Raw genomic sequence first — 21,556 nt, 5'->3', positions numbered from 1 at the left:
GCTTTAGGACGTCTCCCCATTGCCTCATCTGCCATCACTTGTACCTCATCTCTTGGAACCATTATCTCCTTCTCCATTATGCAACCATTTTTTACTTCGTATGAACGACCTCTGGTGTCAACTGCATGCAGCAAACTATTACTTTGAAAATAGCTTTCTTCATTAAAAAAAGGTTCACTACTTGAACTATGCATCCACTTTCCTAAAAACACTTTACAAAAGTTTGTTCTGTTCACTACTCTTTTGCTTTTGCTTTGTGATTTCAGTACATTAACCATTTTATCTAATGTACGCATCCTATTCAAAATTAATATGAATAGTTTCCTTTTTAATTCTAATGCTTTTGCTGCAATGGCTTCAATTTCTTTTTTTCTCTTATAATATTTAGCCTTTTGCTTATATTTCTTTATATCCTTTATCAAATTGGACATAACTCTTCTCTGAAACATTTTTCTACGTATCTCTTTAAATGCTGTTTTTCTGTTTATGTTAAACTTTTCAATTGCAGAAGGTATATTTGCATTAACTAAATCCTCAATTTTTTGCTGTTCTGTAGGTTTTGTTACATTTTTCCGAGAACAGACATTTTGTACATTTTTGTTTGTTTTCAATATTTTGTTTAGGAATTGTTTTTTTTGCTTACCAGAAGATTTTTTCTTTTTCCCAACATCAGCATCTTCTACTAACTTTGGTCCTCCAGTTGTCCTCAAATATAGTTTTTTTTTTAGCGTTTTTTGAACTCGAGATTTTGTAGGCATCTTAAATTTTGTTCACTGTTCTTCAGCAATACCTGAAAAAAACTAAAAAAAAAATCCTTTATTGTATTTAAATATATTACTACATTTCTTTTCACAATAGTCACAAAACGAAATTTCTTTGCCATTTTGAATGCACACAAACTGCTCTTTTTTTAAATTTATTTAAATGCACATGTCCAAGCTTTTTTTTTTTTTCAGACCACCACCGTGTGTATTCTCTGTGACTGCCTACACTCCAGCAGGGGCAACCAGCCTTAGTGATGCTGAATGTATTTGCATTACAGACTTAAACCTGAAAACCCCACTCGCTTCTAATTACTGTGCATGACTATACATGGCAAGCACATGGGTGTGTGCTAAGCCTCTGCTTCTTCCCCCAAAAATTCGCTCCTCTTTTCCATCTACTGCAACTGTGAAATCACCAGAGCAAGACGCAATAAATTTCTGCCTATAATTCTTCTATGCACACAGAGTCATGTTTTCACATTAGTGCCAAAACGAAATTTCTTTGCCAATTTGAAAGCACACTTACTGCTCTTTTTTTTTCGGGCCAAGTGAAAATCTCTTTTTACACTTTGAAATCACTTTTACAGACAGACACATTCTGAAACCTTTTTTTTAAATTTATTTAAATGCACATGTCCAACCTGTTTTTTTTTTTCATTCCACCACCGTGTGTATTCTCTGTGACTGCCTACACTCCAGCAGGGGCAACCAGCCTTAGTGATGCTGAATATATTTGCATTACAGACTTAAACCTGAAAACCCCACTCGCTTCTAATTACTGTGCATGACTATACATGGCAAGCACATGGGTGTGTGCTAAGCCTCTGCTTCTTCCCCCAAAAATTCGCTCCTCTTTTCCATCTACTGCAACTGTGAAATCACCAGAGCAAGACGCAATAAATTTCTGCCTATAATTCTTCTATGCACACAGAGTCATGTTTTCACATTAGTGCCAAAACGAAATTTCTTTGCCAATTTGAAAGCACACTTACTGCTCTTTTTTTTTTGGGCCAAGTGAAAATCTCTTTTTACACTTTGAAATCACTTTTACAGACTGACACATTCTGAAACCTTTTTTTTAAATTTATTTAAATGCACATGTCCAAGCTGTTTTTTTTTCAGACCACCACCGTGTGTATTCTCTGTGACTGCCTACACTCCAGCAGGGGCAACCAGCCTTAGTGATGCTGAATGTATTTGCATTACAGACTTAAACCTGAAAACCCCACTCGCTTCTAATTACTGTGCATGACTATACATGGCAAGCACATGGGTGTGTGCTAAGCCTCTGCTTCTTCCCCCAAAAATTCGCTCCTCTTTTCCATCTACTGCAACTGTGAAATCACCAGAGCAAGACGCAATAAATTTCTGCCTATAATTCTTCTATGCACACAGAGTCATGTTTTCACATTAGTGCCAAAACGAAATTTCTTTGCCAATTTGAAAGCACACTTACTGCTCTTTTTTTTTCGGGCCAAGTGAAAATCTCTTTTTACACTTTGAAATCACTTTTACAGACTGACACATTCTGAAACCTTTTTTTTAAATTTATTTAAATGCACATGTCCAAGCTGTTTTTTTTTTCAGACCACCACCGTGTGTATTCTCTGTGACTGCCTACACTCCAGCAGGGGCAACCAGCCTTAGTGATGCTGAATGTATTTGCATTACAGACTTAAACCTGAAAACCCCACTCGCTTCTAATTACTGTGCATGACTATACATGGCAAGCACATGGGTGTGTGCTAAGCCTCTGCTTCTTCCCCCAAAAATTCGCTCCTCTTTTCCATCTACTGCAACTGTGAAATCACCAGAGCAAGACGCAATAAATTTCTGCCTATAATTCTTCTATGCACACAGAGTCATATTTTCACATTAGTGCCAAAACGAAATTTCTTTGCCAATTTGAAAGCACACTTACTGCTCTTTTTTTTTCGGGCCAAGTGAAAATCTCTTTTTACACTTTGAAATCACTTTTACAGACTGACACATTCTGAAACCTTTTTTTAAAATTTATTTAAATGCACATGTCCAAGCTGTTTTTTTTTCAGACCACCACCGTGTGTATTCTCTGTGACTGCCTACACTCCAGCAGGGGCAACCAGCCTTAGTGATGCTGAATGTATTTGCATTACAGACTTAAACCTGAAAACCCCACTCGCTTCTAATTACTGTGCATGACTATACATGGCAAGCACATGGGTGTGTGCTAAGCCTCTGCTTCTTCCCCCAAAAATTCGCTCCTCTTTTCCATCTACTGCAACTGTGAAATCACCAGAGCAAGACGCAATAAATTTCTGCCTATAATTCTTCTATGCACACAGAGTCATATTTTCACATTAGTGCCAAAACGAAATTTCTTTGCCAATTTGAAAGCACACTTACTGCTCTTTTTTTTTCGGGCCAAGTGAAAATCTCTTTTTACACTTTGAAATCACTTTTACAGACTGACACATTCTGAAACCTTTTTTTTAAATTTATTTAAATGCACATGTCCAAGCTGTTTTTTTTTCAGACCACCACCGTGTGTATTCTCTGTGACTGCCTACACTCCAGCAGGGGCAACCAGCCTTAGTGATGCTGAATGTATTTGCATTACAGACTTAAACCTGAAAACCCCACTCGCTTCTAATTACTGTGCATGACTATACATGGCAAGCACATGGGTGTGTGCTAAGCCTCTGCTTCTTCCCCCAAAAATTCGCTCCTCTTTTCCATCTACTGCAACTGTGAAATCACCAGAGCAAGACGCAATAAATTTCTGCCTATAATTCTTCTATGCACACAGAGTCATGTTTTCACATTAGTGCCAAAACGAAATTTCTTTGCCAATTTGAAAGCACACTTACTGCTCTTTTTTTTTTGGGCCAAGTGAAAATCTCTTTTTACACTTTGAAATCACTTTTACAGACTGACACATTCTGAAACCTTTTTTTTAAATTTATTTAAATGCACATGTCCAAGCTGTTTTTTTTTCAGACCACCACCGTGTGTATTCTCTGTGACTGCCTACACTCCAGCAGGGGCAACCAGCCTTAGTGATGCTGAATGTATTTGCATTACAGACTTAAACCTGAAAACCCCACTCGCTTCTAATTACTGTGCATGACTATACATGGCAAGCACATGGGTGTGTGCTAAGCCTCTGCTTCTTCCCCCAAAAATTCGCTCCTCTTTTCCATCTACTGCAACTGTGAAATCACCAGAGCAAGACGCAATTAATTTCTGCCTATAATTCTTCTATGCACACAGAGTCATGTTTTCACATTAGTGCCAAAACGAAATTTCTTTGCCAATTTGAAAGCACACTTACTGCTCTTTTTTTTTCGGGCCAAGTGAAAATCTCTTTTTACACTTTGAAATCACTTTTACAGACTGACACATTCTGAAACCTTTTTTTTAAATTTATTTAAATGCACATGTCCAAGCTGTTTTTTTTTTTCAGACCACCACCGTGTGTATTCTCTGTGACTGCCTACACTCCAGCAGGGGCAACCAGCCTTAGTGATGCTGAATGTATTTGCATTACAGACTTAAACCTGAAAACCCCACTCGCTTCTAATTACTGTGCATGACTATACATGGCAAGCACATGGGTGTGTGCTAAGCCTCTGCTTCTTCCCCCAAAAATTCGCTCCTCTTTTCCATCTACTGCAACTGTGAAATCACCAGAGCAAGACGCAATAAATTTCTGCCTATAATTCTTCTATGCACACAGAGTCATGTTTTCACATTAGTGCCAAAACGAAATTTCTTTGCCAATTTGAAAGCACACTTACTGCTCTTTTTTTTTCGGGCCAAGTGAAAATCTCTTTTTACACTTTGAAATCACTTTTACAGACTGACACATTCTGAAACCTTTTTTTTAAATTTATTTAAATGCACATGTCCAAGCTATTTTTTTTTTTTCAGACCACCACCGTGTGTATTCTCTGTGACTGCCTACACTCCAGCAGGGGCAACCAGCCTTAGTGATGCTGAATGTATTTGCATTACAGACTTAAACCTGAAAACCCCACTCGCTTCTAATTACTGTGCATGACTATACATGGCAAGCACATGGGTGTGTGCTAAGCCTCTGCTTCTTCCCCCAAAAATTCGCTCCTCTTTTCCATCTACTGCAACTGTGAAATCACCAGAGCAAGACGCAATAAATTTCTGCCTATAATTCTTCTATGCACACAGAGTCATGTTTTCACATTAGTGCCAAAACGAAATTTCTTTGCCAATTTGAAAGCACACTTACTGCTCTTTTTTTTTTGGGCCAAGTGAAAATCTCTTTTTACACTTTGAAATCACTTTTACAGACTGACACATTCTGAAACCTTTTTTTTAAATTTATTTAAATGCACAAGTCCAAGCTGTTTTTTTTTTTTCAGACCACCACCGTGTGTATTCTCTGTGACTGCCTACACTCCAGCAGGGGCAACCAGCCTTAGTGATGCTGAATGTATTTGCATTACAGACTTAAACCTGAAAACCCCACTCGCTTCTAATTACTGTGCATGACTATACATGGCAAGCACATGGGTGTGTGCTAAGCCTCTGCTTCTTCCCCCAAAAATTCGCTCCTCTTTTCCATCTACTGCAACTGTGAAATCACCAGAGCAAGACGCAATAAATTTCTGCCTATAATTCTTCTATGCACACAGAGTCATGTTTTCACATTAGTGCCAAAACGAAATTTCTTTGCCAATTTGAAAGCACACTTACTGCTCTTTTTTTTTCGGGCCAAGTGAAAATCTCTTTTTACACTTTGAAATCACTTTTACAGACTGACACATTCTGAAACCTTTTTTTTAAATTTATTTAAATGCACATGTCCAAGCTGTTTTTTTTTCAGACCACCACCGTGTGTATTCTCTGTGACTGCCTACACTCCAGCAGGGGCAACCAGCCTTAGTGATGCTGAATGTATTTGCATTACAGACTTAAACCTGAAAACCCCACTCGCTTCTAATTACTGTGCATGACTATACATGGCAAGCACATGGGTGTGTGCTAAGCCTCTGCTTCTTCCCCCAAAAATTCGCTCCTCTTTTCCATCTACTGCAACTGTGAAATCACCAGAGCAAGACGCAATAAATTTCTGCCTATAATTCTTCTATGCACACAGAGTCATGTTTTCACATTAGTGCCAAAACGAAATTTCTTTGCCAATTTGAAAGCACACTTACTGCTCTTTTTTTTTCGGGCCAAGTGAAAATCTCTTTTTACACTTTGAAATCACTTTTACAGACTGACACATTCTGAAACCTTTTTTTTAAATTTTTTTAAATGCACATGTCCAAGCTGTTTTTTTTTCAGACCACCACCGTGTGTATTCTCTGTGACTGCCTACACTCCAGCAGGGGCAACCAGCCTTAGTGATGCTGAATGTATTTGCATTACAGACTTAAACCTGAAAACCCCACTCGCTTCTAATTACTGTGCATGACTATACATGGCAAGCACATGGGTGTGTGCTAAGCCTCTGCTTCTTCCCCCCAAAATTCGCTCCTCTTTTCCATCTACTGCAACTGTGAAATCACCAGAGCAAGACGCAGTAAATTTCTGCCTATAATTCTTCTATGCACACAGAGTCATGTTTTCACATTAGTGCCAAAACGAAATTTCTTTGCCAATTTGAAAGCACACTTACTGCTCTTTTTTTTTTGGGCCAAGTGAAAATCTCTTTTTACACTTTGAAATCACTTTTACAGACTGACACATTCTGAAACCTTTTTTTTAAATTTATTTAAATGCACATGTCCAAGCTGTTTTTTTTTCAGACCACCACCGTGTGTATTCTCTGTGACTGCCTACACTCCAGCAGGGGCAACCAGCCTTAGTGATGCTGAATGTATTTGCATTACAGACTTAAACCTGAAAACCCCACTCGCTTCTAATTACTGTGCATGACTATACATGGCAAGCACATGGGTGTGTGCTAAGCCTCTGCTTCTTCCCCCAAAAATTCGCTCCTCTTTTCCATCTACTGCAACTGTGAAATCACCAGAGCAAGACGCAATAAATTTCTGCCTATAATTCTTCTATGCACACAGAGTCATGTTTTCACATTAGTGCCAAAACGAAATTTCTTTGCCAATTTGAAAGCACACTTACTGCTCTTTTTTTTTCGGGCCAAGTGAAAATCTCTTTTTACACTTTGAAATCACTTTTACAGACTGACACATTCTGAAACCTTTTTTTTAAATTTATTTAAATGCACATGTCCAAGCTGTTTTTTTTTCAGACCACCACCGTGTGTATTCTCTGTGACTGCCTACACTCCAGCAGGGGCAACCAGCCTTAGTGATGCTGAATGTATTTGCATTACAGACTTAAACCTGAAAACCCCACTCGCTTCTAATTACTGTGCATGACTATACATGGCAAGCACATGGGTGTGTGCTAAGCCTCTGCTTCTTCCCCCAAAAATTCGCTCCTCTTTTCCATCTACTGCAACTGTGAAATCACCAGAGCAAGACGCAATAAATTTCTGCCTATAATTCTTCTATGCACACAGAGTCATGTTTTCACATTAGTCCCAAAACGAAATTTCTTTGCCAATTTGAAAGCACACTTACTGCTCTTTTTTTTTCGGGCCAAGTGAAAATCTCTTTTACAGACTGACACATTATGAATCCACCATGTGTAACTACAACAAAAACAATTCCCATTTCTATTATTCATTTCTTAAGTTACCACATACATCCCCTCTCAAACTGTAAACTCACCTTTAAAATTAGTTAGTTGTGAAAGAAATGTGTCACTCAAACAGCAGATTATCAGAGCCAGGATCTCTGTTGTGTTCACCTCTCTCCTCTCAGCAGAACCAGATAATGGCAAACTTTCCCTCTATTTTTCCACACATATACATGTAAGTTTCAAATCTCAGTGCTTCCCCCTTTTTTTCAAATGTAATGACACATTTCTATTGGTTGAAAACCAACCCTTTTCCAAAAGTACCCTGCCCCCAACTTGACTTCTGCCTAGTACCCTTCCCCCAACTTGACTTCTGCCTGCTACCATAGCAACAGCTCATGGAACACTGCTGTGTGCAGTTAGGTCAGAAGTTCGACACACAATGTTTCAATTCCACAGAGCAAGAGTGCTTGACTTTTCAATCCTAACTGCAAATCCATAGTACTGTTCTTTGGTTACACATTTTTTTGTACCAATACAAAACATGCTTCTATTAATTTTCACATACAGCCTAGTTTTTTTTCTAGAATGGTATGAAACAGCCAATCAGTTCTTTTTGTTTTGTAAAAAATATGTATGCCTCCATTTCCAAACTGTCTTTCTTTTCATATTGCCATTCTACTGAAAGACACCTCCTGAGTGCATCCAGTTCTCCTTTGAAGATGTTCACAGTGTGGATTGTAGGGCACAGCTATGTCTTCTGGAGTGAAAAGTTTGCAGAGAAAACAGATATGGTGAGAGACCTTGCTTTGCCAAATGTAGACATTAAATGGATTGGTCAGAGAGGGTTAAAGTGGCACCAATTGATGCCATTGGTGAAATCCTTCATGCAAATCCAACACCCTGACCTCATAATAGTGCACTGTGGTGGCAATGACCTAGGCACTTTGACTGGGGTAGGTCTGGAAATGCTTATGAAGGACACCTTTGCACAACTGTTTACACTTTTCCCTAAAACTGCCTTTGTGTTTTCCAACATATGCCAAAGGCAAAAATGGAACTGGTCCAATCATTTCTGTCCACAGATTGACAAAGCAAGAAAGCACGTCAACAAATCTGTTTCTGCTTTCCTCCGTGACTATGGTATGGGTGCCATTTACCACAACAACTTGCGTTACGACATGCAAGACATTTATAGAGGAGATGGTGTGCACTTCAATGATGAAGGGAACAGAGTCTTCCTCTTGAACCTTAGACTCTGCATCGGTACTTACTTGTAGGTACCACTTAAAAAATGACTCCATAAACACAACAGCTCTTTTTAGAGCTCCCTAATTTCTAAACTCTTAAATCTGATTTTCATTTATTTATTATTTTTTTTTTACCGTACGCTTACCGTAAGCTTACCGTACGCGTACCCCGTGATTTTTTTAAAAATCAATAAATGTTTTTTTTGTACTTTTCTGTCCTTCTTTGACCCCCTCACAAATGTAAGGGGGTCTGTAACTCTCCTCATTGCCCCCTTTCCTTGTTTTCACTCTTTTTTTTCAGAGTGAAATACACAAAATGGCGGCCGCCGCTTCCTGGTTTCGGTCGATTCGAATGTTTACTAAGATCTAAGAGCCAATCAGAATCGCGCTCGCGCACGCCACCGTACGCTTACCGTAAGCGTACGGTAAGCGTACCGTAAGCTGGCTCAGATATATATATTGATTTAAAGGCTATTTTCTCAGAATCTACTGAACAGATTTACACCAAACCTACAAAAGGCACTTCCTTGACCTAGGGACTACCTCTCTGCCAAATTTCTAGTAATTCTGTTCAGCCGTTCGGGCTGTAGCTCGTTCTAAAGGTCCTATGGAAAAATGCATGGGAAAAACGCGTTTTGGGACCCCCCTTTTATCTCAGCCCCCGCTTGACGGATCCCCCCGAGACTTTCAGGGTAGGAGCGGAGCGTAGCGCCCCACCTATTTTGAGAAATTCGCGAGGATTCGTCGACCGGCGCCAAAGTTATTCAAAATAGAATCTTGAGGTTTTCCTATGGAAACGTGGTCCTAACTATAACTACCTACTGGCGACCGCCAGTAGGTAATATATATATATATATATATAAAGAGAGAGTGAGAGACAGAGAGAAAGAGAGATGCATGTGTATATATATATAATTATTTATATTTATATGTTATGGGGTGGGTTTGGTTATAGGGTGAGTATAGGGTGATAAGGGTTGTTTTAGGGTTTAGGGGTAGTTAAGAGTATTGGGTTGTAAGGGTGTTTTTACGGTTGAGGGGTTGGTAGGGGTATAGGGTTGTAGGAGTATGTTAGGGTTTAGGGGTAGGGAGGGGCATAGGGTAATAAGGGATCTTTTAGGGTTTATGGGTGGATAGAGATATATGGTGGTAAGTGTGTTTGGGCTAAGGGTGGGTAAGAGAATTAGGTGATAAGGGTATTTTTTGGGGTGAGGGGAGGGTACGGACATAGGGTGATAACATTATTTGTTAGGATTTAGGGGTAGGTAGGGGCATAGGGTGGTAAGGGTAATTAATACATGGAGGTTTTGGGTAGTTTCCCCCAATAAATATAAATCATAATTATTTATTTATTCATAAAAAAAGTGCAGAGTTTCAGGGGTTAAAATCCACACAGAAAGGATAGGGAAGGTGGAGTTCTCCAACTGTGAACTGAACGGCATTTTTAGTATGTAAGTAGTGCTACTGTAGTACTACTTTACAATACATAAAATGTAGTTTGTGAATCAGGCCCATTGTGGTCTGCTTATATTCTCGGTTAAGTAGCTATGTTTTATTCTTTGTGATGTGAATGTATGAGTTTGGAGTTTTGAGGTTAATGTCGAAGGGTTATATCAATTACTTATAAATCATCTGGTGTTACAGACATGCCTGTGACGTGATATCCCTAAGCAAAATAATTTCCAACCACAACCCACTGCGCCTTCCTATGGCTTTGAGGCTGAGTCCTAACCTCAGTGTCCGCCTGGTGGATGCAGTCCTTATGGCTGGATAATGAGGCATTCCACAAAACTTTGCGCAACGCCACGATACACTACTTCTACTATAACACATAGACAGTCACAACCAGTCAATTGAGCGAGAGTCCTATAAGGTGGTTATTCAGGTATAACAGTCATGCAATAGGCACGCAGTCCTCTCTAATGACTGAATTACAACAGCTGGAAAAGTAATTGCACAAATGTTAGACCTGGCATCTGTGGTGTAGTTTTCCCCTATCTTTTTGCCTTTATACCTCCTGTTTTTGCTAACTTCGTTTTTGCTGGCCTTAGGACTCTGCATACTTTACCACTGCTAACCAGTGCTAAAGAGCTTGTGCTCCTTCCATAAAACATGCTAACATTGGCTTATACCAAATTGGCATATTTAATTTACTTGTAAGTCCCTTGTTAAGTGGCACTACCTATGCCCTGGGCCTGTAATTTAAAGGCTTCTGGTTGGCCTGCAGTGCCAACTGTGCCACCCACTTAAGTAGCGCTTTAACCCCTTGAGTGCCCATGACGAGATGGTCTCGTCATGGGCCGCGGTTGCGCTGTGCCCATGACGAGACTATCTCGTCATGAACCCCGCCCGCTAATTCAACGCCCGGCACAGGGCGGGGAAAGGGCGGGGCACACAAGGGGTTAAACATGTCGCAGAACTGCCATTGCAGAGCCTGTGTGCAGTTTTAAACAGCCATGTCGACCTGCCAAAATAAACCTTTTGCCAGGCCCAAACCTTCCTTTTTAGTACATACACATCACCCCTAGGGTAGGCTCTGGAAAGCCCAGAGGGCAGGGTGCAATGTATTTAAAAGGTAGGACATATACTTTTGTTTTACATGACCTGGTAGTGAAAAACTCTTAAATTAGTGCTGGTGCAAGACCTACCTCTCCCGTAGCCTAACATTCGAGTTACCTTCTTACATTTTATAAGTGTAATTTCCAAATTGTAACAGGTAACCCCTTCATGTTTTGTGTCGATGGAATTGCAATTTTAAATCCTGACATATGGTGAAGTCGGATTTTAAATTGCAATTCTAAAAATGCCACTTTTAGAAAGTTGGACACTTTCTGTCCGTAGCTGTTTGGTGCCTGCAGCTTGTCTCTAGGTCACATGATTGGTAGTGAGTGACAGGGGGGCTTTGTGTATTCCTCCTAGACAGCCACCCACAATGGGGAGCTTAGGTGTTACTGGATAAGCCATCACTGGCAGCATGGGAGGGAAGAGCTGGGCCCAGCCCCATTTACACTTGAATAGGCTGCATCCTCTCTCCACCCAAAGGGTTGCATACCCCCTTCAGTTAGTCTGGAGCCAGGGCCAGGAAGACAGCGCATCTGTGCACTTCAAAGACATGCCTCTAGAAGCTTCACCCAACTTCAAACACACAACTGTGTATAAATACCGGACCTCAGACACCAACTCTTGAGTACACTTCTGAAACTGTGAATACTCTGACAGGAAGAAGGACTGCAGTGCTGCTGAAAGGAATGCAGCTCTGAAGAAACTGTTGCACTGCTGTACTGACCTGCTGCTTGCTTCCCTCTTTCCTGGGAGGAAGAACTGGACATGCAACCTCATCTTGAACCCAGGACACCAGAGTGACTCCAATGACTAGTCTTCTGGCCTCCTGATCTGAGTCTCAGGGACATAAAAGGCTCCCCAACATCCTGCACCAGCCCCTGGACCCAGCTGCAGTGAGCTCCTGGCCCCCAAGAGGTGCCCCTCAGCCCCAGGGCCCTTGGTGTGGCTCTGTGAGCCGAAATTAAGCTTGTGGGCTCTTCACAACCGCGAACAGGCTTGTTTGCATCGAGACCTCGCACTGTGATTCAGCACGAAGCTCCATCATCCCGACTCTGTGCGCTCTAGCATCAACCGCCAACACAAATCTCCAGCAAAGTCCACCCAACAGCCTTCTGCGACGTTGACCCTGCTCCTCGCGGCCCTCTACAACACGAATGGGACTCTCAGCACAGACTTTAGAAGGTAAACTTCAGTGGGCCTAACCTGGTAACCGTATCCGAACTGCGCTCCATCGTAGTCAGCCTGAAAGCATGACTTTGTCCTGGTCCAGTGTGACCAGATATCCTGAGTTGGCGCTTTGTGCTTTTTGGTGCTATTTTCACTAAAATAACTTCAAAAAATAGTAACTTTGGTTTTAAAGATTAGATTATTGTCATTTTGGAAAGACATCGATGTAACATTTTCACACTTTTACAGACACCATTACTCAGCGGGCCCTACACTGAGCGCATTCAGCCTCCCAACAGTTCTTGGAAGGGCTGACCCTTTCCCATAACCCCCTAGAGGTTGTTCAGGACCTCGACCCTCCCATTTCAAAGCCAGAAACCCACCAGGGAATTTACTGTGCGGTAAAACGCCAGGACTGGATGGATTGCCTATGGAATTTTATGCCATGTACAAGGCACTCCTAGCTCTAAGGCTGGAGATCCTATTTGCCAAGGTCCTACAGCTTGGTGCCCTTCCCCCACAACAAAGAAGGCAGTTCTCATTTTGATACCAAAGCCCGATGGGGATCCGACTGATGTTGCCTTCTATCGTCCCCTATCTACACTCCATATAGATTACAAAATCCTGAGTAAAATATTGGCAGGCCGTATTCCTCCACACCTTCAAGACCTAATCAATCCCGATCAAAATGGGCTTGTGCTCAGGCGCAACACTTCTCTCAATATACGCTGGGTCTTCCGGATCATGGAGGGAGTTGCACAGGTCTGTCCTGAGGCAGCATGCATTTCCTTCAACACAGAACAGGCCTTCGACACATTAGGCTGGGAATACATGCCGGAAGTGCTGCAGAGCTTTGGTTTTGGTCCTCGTATGGATCCAACTTTTGCACGCCGCACCACTGCTAGGGTCAGGACCAGGCGCCATATCTCTGAGGCATACCCAATTGCCCTTGGAATCCTGCAGGGCTGTTCCCTGTCCCCCCTCTTCCTTGTCCTTGTGATAAAACCAATTGCTAGCAACCTGTGAATGGCTGGGGGACACTGAGGAACACCCCTAGGAGACACAAAATATGCAGTTTCCCTCTTCGCAGTCATATTATCCATATCCGGTCGTCCCACATGGATCTTGAGCCCCTTACCTGCTTGCTGACTGAGTTTTATGCTCTGGCTGAACTCAGGGTGAACCCGACAAAGACTTTTATTTTTCCACTACCACAGAAGGTAACTCTGTGCCTGCTTACACTAGAGGCAGATCCCATTCAGTGGGCACCACATTCATTTGAATATAAAAATATTCCACCCCCCAAGGGACATTTTGGAAGGCAAGCCAGGCGCTGCAACATGAATGATACATGACCAAGTTGCATTCTAAACCACTCTTCTACTAATGTTTCAGGGGAGGGTTGCTCTTTCTAAAATGGGGGTTTTGCCATGCTTGGTCTATTATTTTGTAAACCCTCAGATGCTTATCCTGGGGAAAGTCTTTAGTGACCTCAAAATTATATTGCATTACCTAATATGGGGCATTGGGAGACAGAGAATCACTGTGTCCAAACAATACCTTCCATCGACCAAAGTGGCCTAAATTAACCAATCTTTTGAACATATTACTATGCGGCACAACTACAGTGGCCAACACTCCAGCTGATGGCGCACCATATGGCTGAAACAGGCCTCACACTGGTGCCCCATAATTCACTTTTCCCTTATGCTAGAGTCCTTCCGAAGTGTACTCCACTACTAGGCACAGCGTGCACCTGCCTGTGCAATGCCCTGCTATATACAAAGACTACGCCCCCATTGGCCCCGTCCACTCCATTGTAAGATATGCAAACTCGGCCAACGTGGCTCTCCTCAGGTGACTTGTCACACTGGAAGGCTGCAGGACTATGCAATGTAGTGGACCTGCTTGAGGATGGCATCCTCATGGACTTTTAGGCCCTGATCTTGTGAATTGAGAATAGGTGTGAGGGAACCGTATTCACCGGACATCCCGATGGATGTGCTAAAGGCTCTCCCGCATGGAGGTAACTGACGAGACTTGGAGGTATGGATGGAAGCTGGGGTGGCAAAAATGAGCGACCTTTACAAAGACAATGAACTGCTGCCATTCGAACCGAGTTCGATCTATCTCATGGATATTTCCTGTTGCACAGCGCCATCACAGCAGCAACCCGTAAACATTGGCAGACGGGATCTACAGAGCCCCCACCGCAACAGAGCTGTTACTATATTGCCCTGTCGGCAGGAACCATCAAAGCAGTATCCTGCCTATACAAAGCGCTCCATGCGGACAGACGGCACCCGCTTGAGGCACTCTGCCTCCAGTTGGAAGACTGTTTGGACACACCAATCCCAACGAAGGACTGGGACAATATACTAGCTGGAATACCCAAGGTATCCAGAAATGAACGACTCAAGCTGATAAATTACTATGTTTTTCACAGAGCCTATCTGACACCTGATCGCATTCACATATATTTCCAAGCAAAAGGGGCAGCCTGCCCGTGGTTCAGTGAAGTATGAGCACATATTATACACATGTTCTGGACTTGCTACGAGGATACTGGGAGGGGGTAGTGCAAACTGTAAGTGAGGTTGTCGATAGGGAGGTCCCCTGCACCCTAACACGCTGTCTCTTAAAATGGTTTCCCCATACGGCCAAAACCAAAGTCAGCAGTAAATTCCAAGCTCTGGCATTTGTGCTAGCGTACCGCAAGATAACTAGGAATTGGAAAGCCACACGAGACCCTAATCTAACCACATGGAGAAAAGAACCCCTGAAATGGGCTGGGTGTGAAGGGTGAATACTGATGAGGGAAGCTAAAAGAGGATTACGAAACATAGAGATGGCCAGAGCCTGGGAGACCCTCATGTATGACCTAGAGCACCCAGAGGTGGAGACCCAACAGGAAGAAGGAGCAGACCCATAGAGAATACCCCCTGACATATGTACAAGAACAGAACCAACATTATCTAGATCCCATGTCAGTTAGATCCCACAGACTAATACGCTACCTCCATACTATGACACCCTACGGATGCACTCAGACTGATTGCTATGAATGCATACCTGCACCCAAGACACAAATCAATATATTGAAGACTCGCGGGAAGGGGGTGGGGACAATTAGGGCTATAGATCCAATGCTGGCTGTGATTATGGAGCATTTTGATATGTATTTATCAGTTGTAATGACGAATGAGCGCATAACGAATGCTGTGCTGTGAACTGCTGAACAGCTATGCTGTTTTTGCAAAAGGATCACTAACTACTGTTTAAAAAAAAATCAAGTGCATTGAGCTCCCAGATGGAGAATTCCTCATGTACGGTAGAATATGACTTGCAATGCACCAACTTATGTGGCCCTACAAGCATGGGACACGGGAGGAGATTAGGGACCTGGCTGAACAAAGGAATTCAGGCACACACAAACATCTGTTTACACATACTTAGGGCAGACTGGGAAGATGAACTCCATACAGTCATCAACGACAAGCAGTGGCAAGCTGCACTCCAAATACCCCTCACAGATTCCCCAGAATGCACGTTTAAAGTTTATACGAAAGTCTCCTGGACAGACCTTACTTTACTCCCCAGAAATTCTTCCCCAGGGCCTCCCCGAACTGCACCCGCTACCAACAGGCACCTGCTCACGTACCCACATGATGTGGGGCTGTACGAAATTGCAGGCCTTTTAGTCTGGGGTCCTTGCTACCCTGGAGTTGCTCACAGACAGATCACTTCAACACTCTTTGAGATCAATCCTCTTGTGGGTGGCGGAGGGGTTACTCCAGACTAGAAGGAGATAAACTCAACACCAGGTTCATTGCCCTCCTTCTGGCATGCTGTGCCATCTCTCGACGATGGAAGGCTGGAAACCCTCCCACTTTGTCCTCCTGACCTCAAGACCTTCAACACTGGGCACAAGCCGAGGGCACATTACTTTGCAAAGAGTAAAAGAGAGGACTTCGGTGATTACCCATCTCTGGTCTATGTGACACCCCGGTCCGAGCTCATCAAGATCAGGCCTCCGACGACGACCTCCTGCTTGGAAGAAGCACTTCTCCCCCCATATGTGGGGTGTAGCTGGGTCTCGCTGAAGGTTCCTTCTGTCTATCCCTACCCCTGCTTGAGGCCTCGGACCCGCGCTGACCTTCCATGACCCTTCATTACAAGATGCCACTATGCCAAGATCGGCCCCATAGACTGCAACACCGGACCCACCCATGCAACACCTACAGTCTAACCACGCCTGGCTTCAACTGAGGCAGGACCCGCTTGTAGATGGCAGCAGGGACACTCCACCCTTTCCCTCCCCTTTCTCATTCCCCAATACAGTTGATGTTGTTTTGTTACTAGCAGAACATGTCAAATACAGATCTCGCATGCTGTGAACGTCCCATACATGTGCATTGCTATCTTCATTATGTATTGACGCTATCATGAAATGATCTAACCAGCAAAATCTAATAATCGTTTTTTGAAAAAAAAACTAGGGTCACAGACATATCAATTGCCTGGTGGTTGTGTGCATTTGTGCAAAGAGCTTCCTGGCGGTCAAGTGCTTCTGCATACCATGATGGTGTATGGTGATGGTGAAAACAGGGCGTGTTGGGTGTGCACTAAGAATCCTGTCTAATGCGTTGTGCTAGATGTTTGTCTGTGGCACATCATGTGGAAAATGCCACTGTGAGCACAGAGTTGTATGTATGCAAGGGTTTGGTTTAATATTTTCTTTTGGATGCGTGTAATTAATGTGTGTTAGTGCTGTGATAGCTTGTTATATGATGTGCCTTACTTCGGCTATGTTAGGTGCGTAAAAAGGTTTTGTCTAATGTGTTTGCTGTTGCTTATTACTTTTCTGAGTTACATAATAACTGGCTATAATGTAATCTTGGCTGTGCTGAAAGCACGTGATTTTTCTGTCTAGTGTGTTCTATTGGTTGGATATTGGAGTGTCCTGTAGGAGCAAGGAAGGCAGTATAAAATAGTACATTGTGTTTGTGAGATGGTTTTCATGAAGTTAAGTTGAATGGAAACACTTAGATATGGACACTATTTATTCACTCTGGTGGATGCATGACAGTGGTGTACTCTATCCAGGGCCTTTTTTAGCAGTCGCAAACGGGACGATTTCCCGTTTGTTACCGAGATGCATGACTGTTCTTAGCGGTCGCAAACCATAAATCGGCCCATTTGCGACTGCTAAAAAGGGTTGTAGCATGTACCAAACCGATTGTGCAAGTCGGTAACCTGTTACCGACTCCCAAAATTAGTTTTAGGGGCGTGCCAAGCGCGTCCCTTCCTGATAGTGCGTCAAAAGGGGATGTAAGATTGTTTTGCAACCGCAAATGCATAGCAAAACAATCGCATTTACAACCAATTCCAAATTGGTGGTAAGCCAGTCACAAATGGGAAGGGGTCCCATGATTGGCAGTGAAAATGGACCACTGCCTGCTAATAAAAAATGAAACTGAAACGTTAATTTTAATTTTTTAAATGCATCCTTTAAGGGAAACGGGCTGCATTAAAAAAAGAAATTAAAAAGCTGCTTTATTGAAAAAGCAGTCACAGACATGATGGTCTGCTAACCCCATCCCTGTGAGTGCCGGCCATTCTCAATGGGTCGCAAAATGCGACCTGCCTCATGAATATTAATGAGGCAGGTCCTTTGCGACCCATTTGGGAATTGCAAATTGTGTCTCAGATACTGCTGTACATCAGTGTTTGCGACTCGCAATTTGCAAGTCGCAAAAAATGCAAATTGTAAGTCGATAAAAATGCAAACTGTGAGTCGCAAACACTGAGGGTCGTACTTCTGGCCCTAGGTGCACTGTTCTGTCTGTTCCTTGTATAAAGATTTTTTTGCACCTTTATCGTTGCATTGATGACAGCTGCTTATAGGCAACTACTTAACGCAAACATAGCCATGGGATAGATGAGCGTTTTTTGTGTTTACACCAATCACACAAGATCCATTAATCTAAGTGGTAACTCCAGTAGAGGCTATGTACTCTTTTGAACGCAGAAATACTGCAAACCACTATGGGCCTGATTCACAAAAGTAAACTTAGACCAAAAGTCTAAGTTTAGACCTGAAGTCTAAGTTTAGGCCTAAAGTCTAACTGAGACCAAATTTCTAACTTTACTACTACTAAAGATAGACTTTTGGTCTAAGTTTAGACCAAAAGTCTAACTTAGACCAAAAGTCTAACTTTACTACTACTATAGTTAGACTTTTGGTCTAAGTTAGACTTTTGGTCTAAACTTAGACCAAAAGAGTTAGGCTTTTGGTCTAAGTTAGACTTTTGATGTAAACTTAGACCAAAAGTCTGACTTTAGTAGTAGGAAAGTTAGACTTTAGGTCTAAACTTAGACTTCTGGTCTAAGTTTACTTTTGTGAATCAGGCCCTGTATATTTAAGCTAACTGAGAAAAATGGCAAATGAAACATTTATCAAAGTCGTTGATTTGAGCAGAATCTATGAAACATTGGAAAAGCAAGGCTACTGCTGATGCACATTTTACACCAACAGAAGTATTTCTTAAGTAAAGTGTTGGTACTCAGATTTCAGCTGCACTGGGATGTTGTTCTTCTATAACTGAAGATAGGAACACAGTTGTAGAAAGTTTAAGAACAAATGCATATATTTGTGTTGGGATATGTTCTGCAAACCTCCATTTTAAGGCATTTGTCCGTACTAAAGGTCAGCCAGTCAGCACAACATGAATACCGTAAACAAACCTAAACACATGGCATGTATATTTCACACTTCTCATGTCTCACAGTATAATCCTTGTTACAGTTTTTTAGTTACTTATCTCAACATTATTTTCTTATCTAGGGATAAAGTTCCTGGAACACTGTCCAGTCCAGCCATTAATTCCCTTGTACTTGCTGATAGGAGGAGTTGTTGGCAGTTTAAAGGTACTGTATGTGCACTAGGTGCAATTTTTCTAACAAATATACATTGAATTTGTCTCCAACTTTGTTACATACTTGTGTGTATATTAAATAAGCACTTTTAGACATGCACATTAAACACTTGATATATACATACATCTATATCTATATATCTATATCTTTATAAATATATAGATATAGATATATATGCTTCACTGCCTCCGTTTCACTTCTCCGACAGAAATTCACGGTACCACAGATATCGGTATGTTTCTTTTTTCCTTTTTATTTTTTACTGTTTAACACCAAAGTGCATAGCGCAATCACACGGATGGACGTTCTACGCGTTTCGGCTCCCAGCTTTCTACTGGATCGTCGTGTCCTTGCGTCTAGTGCATCTTTTTAAAATGCTCTTGTGCAGTAACCCCTCCTTTACTTCATTGAACAACTAGACTCGAAGTCTTCACTTTGCTTATGGCAATCGGTGAGCGCCATTTTTTTATCTCTATAAAGTACAAAGTGTATATTCCTTTATCAGCAAAGTATCACATTCTGCCCAAAAATATTTACATTTTATATTTCCAAATCATATTTACAAAAAGATAAATATATCCAAAATCAACTCTACCTACGCTCTAACCAATGAGTACACAGGGAGACAAAAGTGTAAAGATATTGAGTTGGAATGTTAACGGCCTTGGGGACAAGATTAAACGTAGTGTGGTACTCCAATATATTAAACGGCAGGCCCCGGATATTGTCCTGCTACAGGAGACACACCTGGTCGGGACTTCATGTAAGGTGATGCACAGATGGGGGTATAAAATGGTGGCGCATGCAGGATTTACATCTGGTTCACGGGGCGTGGGTATCATGATGAATTCACTCCCCTTTGCTGTGAGCTCCACGTGGACGGGCATTCGGGGCAGATACATTGGGGTGTTGGGCATATGGGAGGGGCGTCCCATCACACTTATGTCCATATACGTTCCACCAGGATTGCAGAGTACCACCTTTGCGGACCTGGGCTCTGTCTTAAACACCATTCCAGATGGCCTATTAGTCCTCGGGGGCGACTTTAATGCGGTGGTCTCGGGCACACTAGACCGCTATCCCCCGCGGGAGATAGGGCCTTCTTCCCGCTGGCTGCATGATTTTCTCGATGCCATGGGGTTAGTGGATGAGTGGAGAACGTATCATACAGATCAGATACAACACACCTTTCATTCTGGGGCTCACCATAGCCTTTCCCGCTTAGATTACTGCCTAGTTTCCGCCGTACAGGTCACCTACATTCAAGAAATCAAGCCCCTAGCCAGGGGCATCTCTGACCACTCGCCGGTATGGATCCATATAGTCCTTAATCAGACCACGGTGGGAAAACTAGCCCCCATTAATTCATGGTACCTCAGAGATCTGAAAATCCACAAAGACCTCGTCAAAACCATGGATAACTAGTTTTTGGACAATGAAGGGTCCGTGTCCTCATCCCAGTCTTTATGGGAAGCATTTAAGGCTGTAATTCAGGGTCAGGCCTTGTCATTGATCTCTGGAATGAAGAAAGATAAACACAAAGCAGTTCTAGATATTGAGCCGAAATTTACAGATTAGAGGGCGACCTACAATCTGGAGTGACGCCGGAAACTCCATTTGCTGAGCCTGAAACAACACAACTATAAGGCTTTAGTGACGGATAGAGCCAAAACGCTAGGCAGGGAAAGACTGGTCAGGATTTACGACCTGGGAGACAAGGCAGGGAAACTCATAGCATGGCTTGACAAAAAAGAATGGGCGAGCAGGCTGGTTCCGGAACTCAAAGTTGATGGAGGCACTTCTCTCACAGAGCCGCAGGAAATAGTAGATAGGCTCGCCAACCATTTCCGTACTGTCTGCATGACCGTAACCTCACACACCGAAGAGGACTCTCGGGAATTGCTACGAGACATTAGGCTCCCCCAACTCTCCTTAGAAGACCGTAAGTTTATGGACAGTGACTTGACAACGGATGAGATCGCGCAAGCAATCCGATCCTTAAACTCGGGGAAGGCCCTTGGTCCCAATGGACTCCCCATTGAGCTGTACAAACTTCGACCCTATAAACTTGCACCATATTTAAAGTCTATGTTTGAGGAATCGAGGGAGGGTGGGACGCTGCCCAGGAACAGAGGATTGCCACCATAGTCACAATACACAAAGAAGGCAAATCCAAGACTGACTGTGCCTCATACAGACCTATTTCCCTTCTCAATGCTGAACCCAAAATTCTGGCCAAACTCTTGG

The 21,556-nt window shown here is 42.6% G+C and overlaps 1 protein-coding gene across 1 annotated transcript in view; it reads left to right on the top strand.

Annotated features, from left to right (window-relative positions):
- Positions 1 to 21,556, top strand: part of TMEM272 (transmembrane protein 272) — a 97,272-nt gene that overhangs the window by 64,067 nt on the left and 11,649 nt on the right. Inside the window, exon 3 of the mRNA XM_085620415.1 lies at positions 19,218 to 19,300. Within this exon, the coding sequence (XP_085476541.1) occupies positions 19,218 to 19,300 (83 nt within the window). The remainder of the gene's footprint in view (positions 1 to 19,217; positions 19,301 to 21,556) is intronic.

Source organism: Triturus cristatus, chromosome 8, assembly GCF_964204655.1.
Source record: "Triturus cristatus chromosome 8, aTriCri1.1, whole genome shotgun sequence".
In the NCBI taxonomy this organism is placed as follows: domain Eukaryota; kingdom Metazoa; phylum Chordata; class Amphibia; order Caudata; family Salamandridae; genus Triturus; species Triturus cristatus.
Note: the sequence above shows the minus strand (reverse complement) of the source record. Positions and strands in the feature narration are given on the sequence as shown.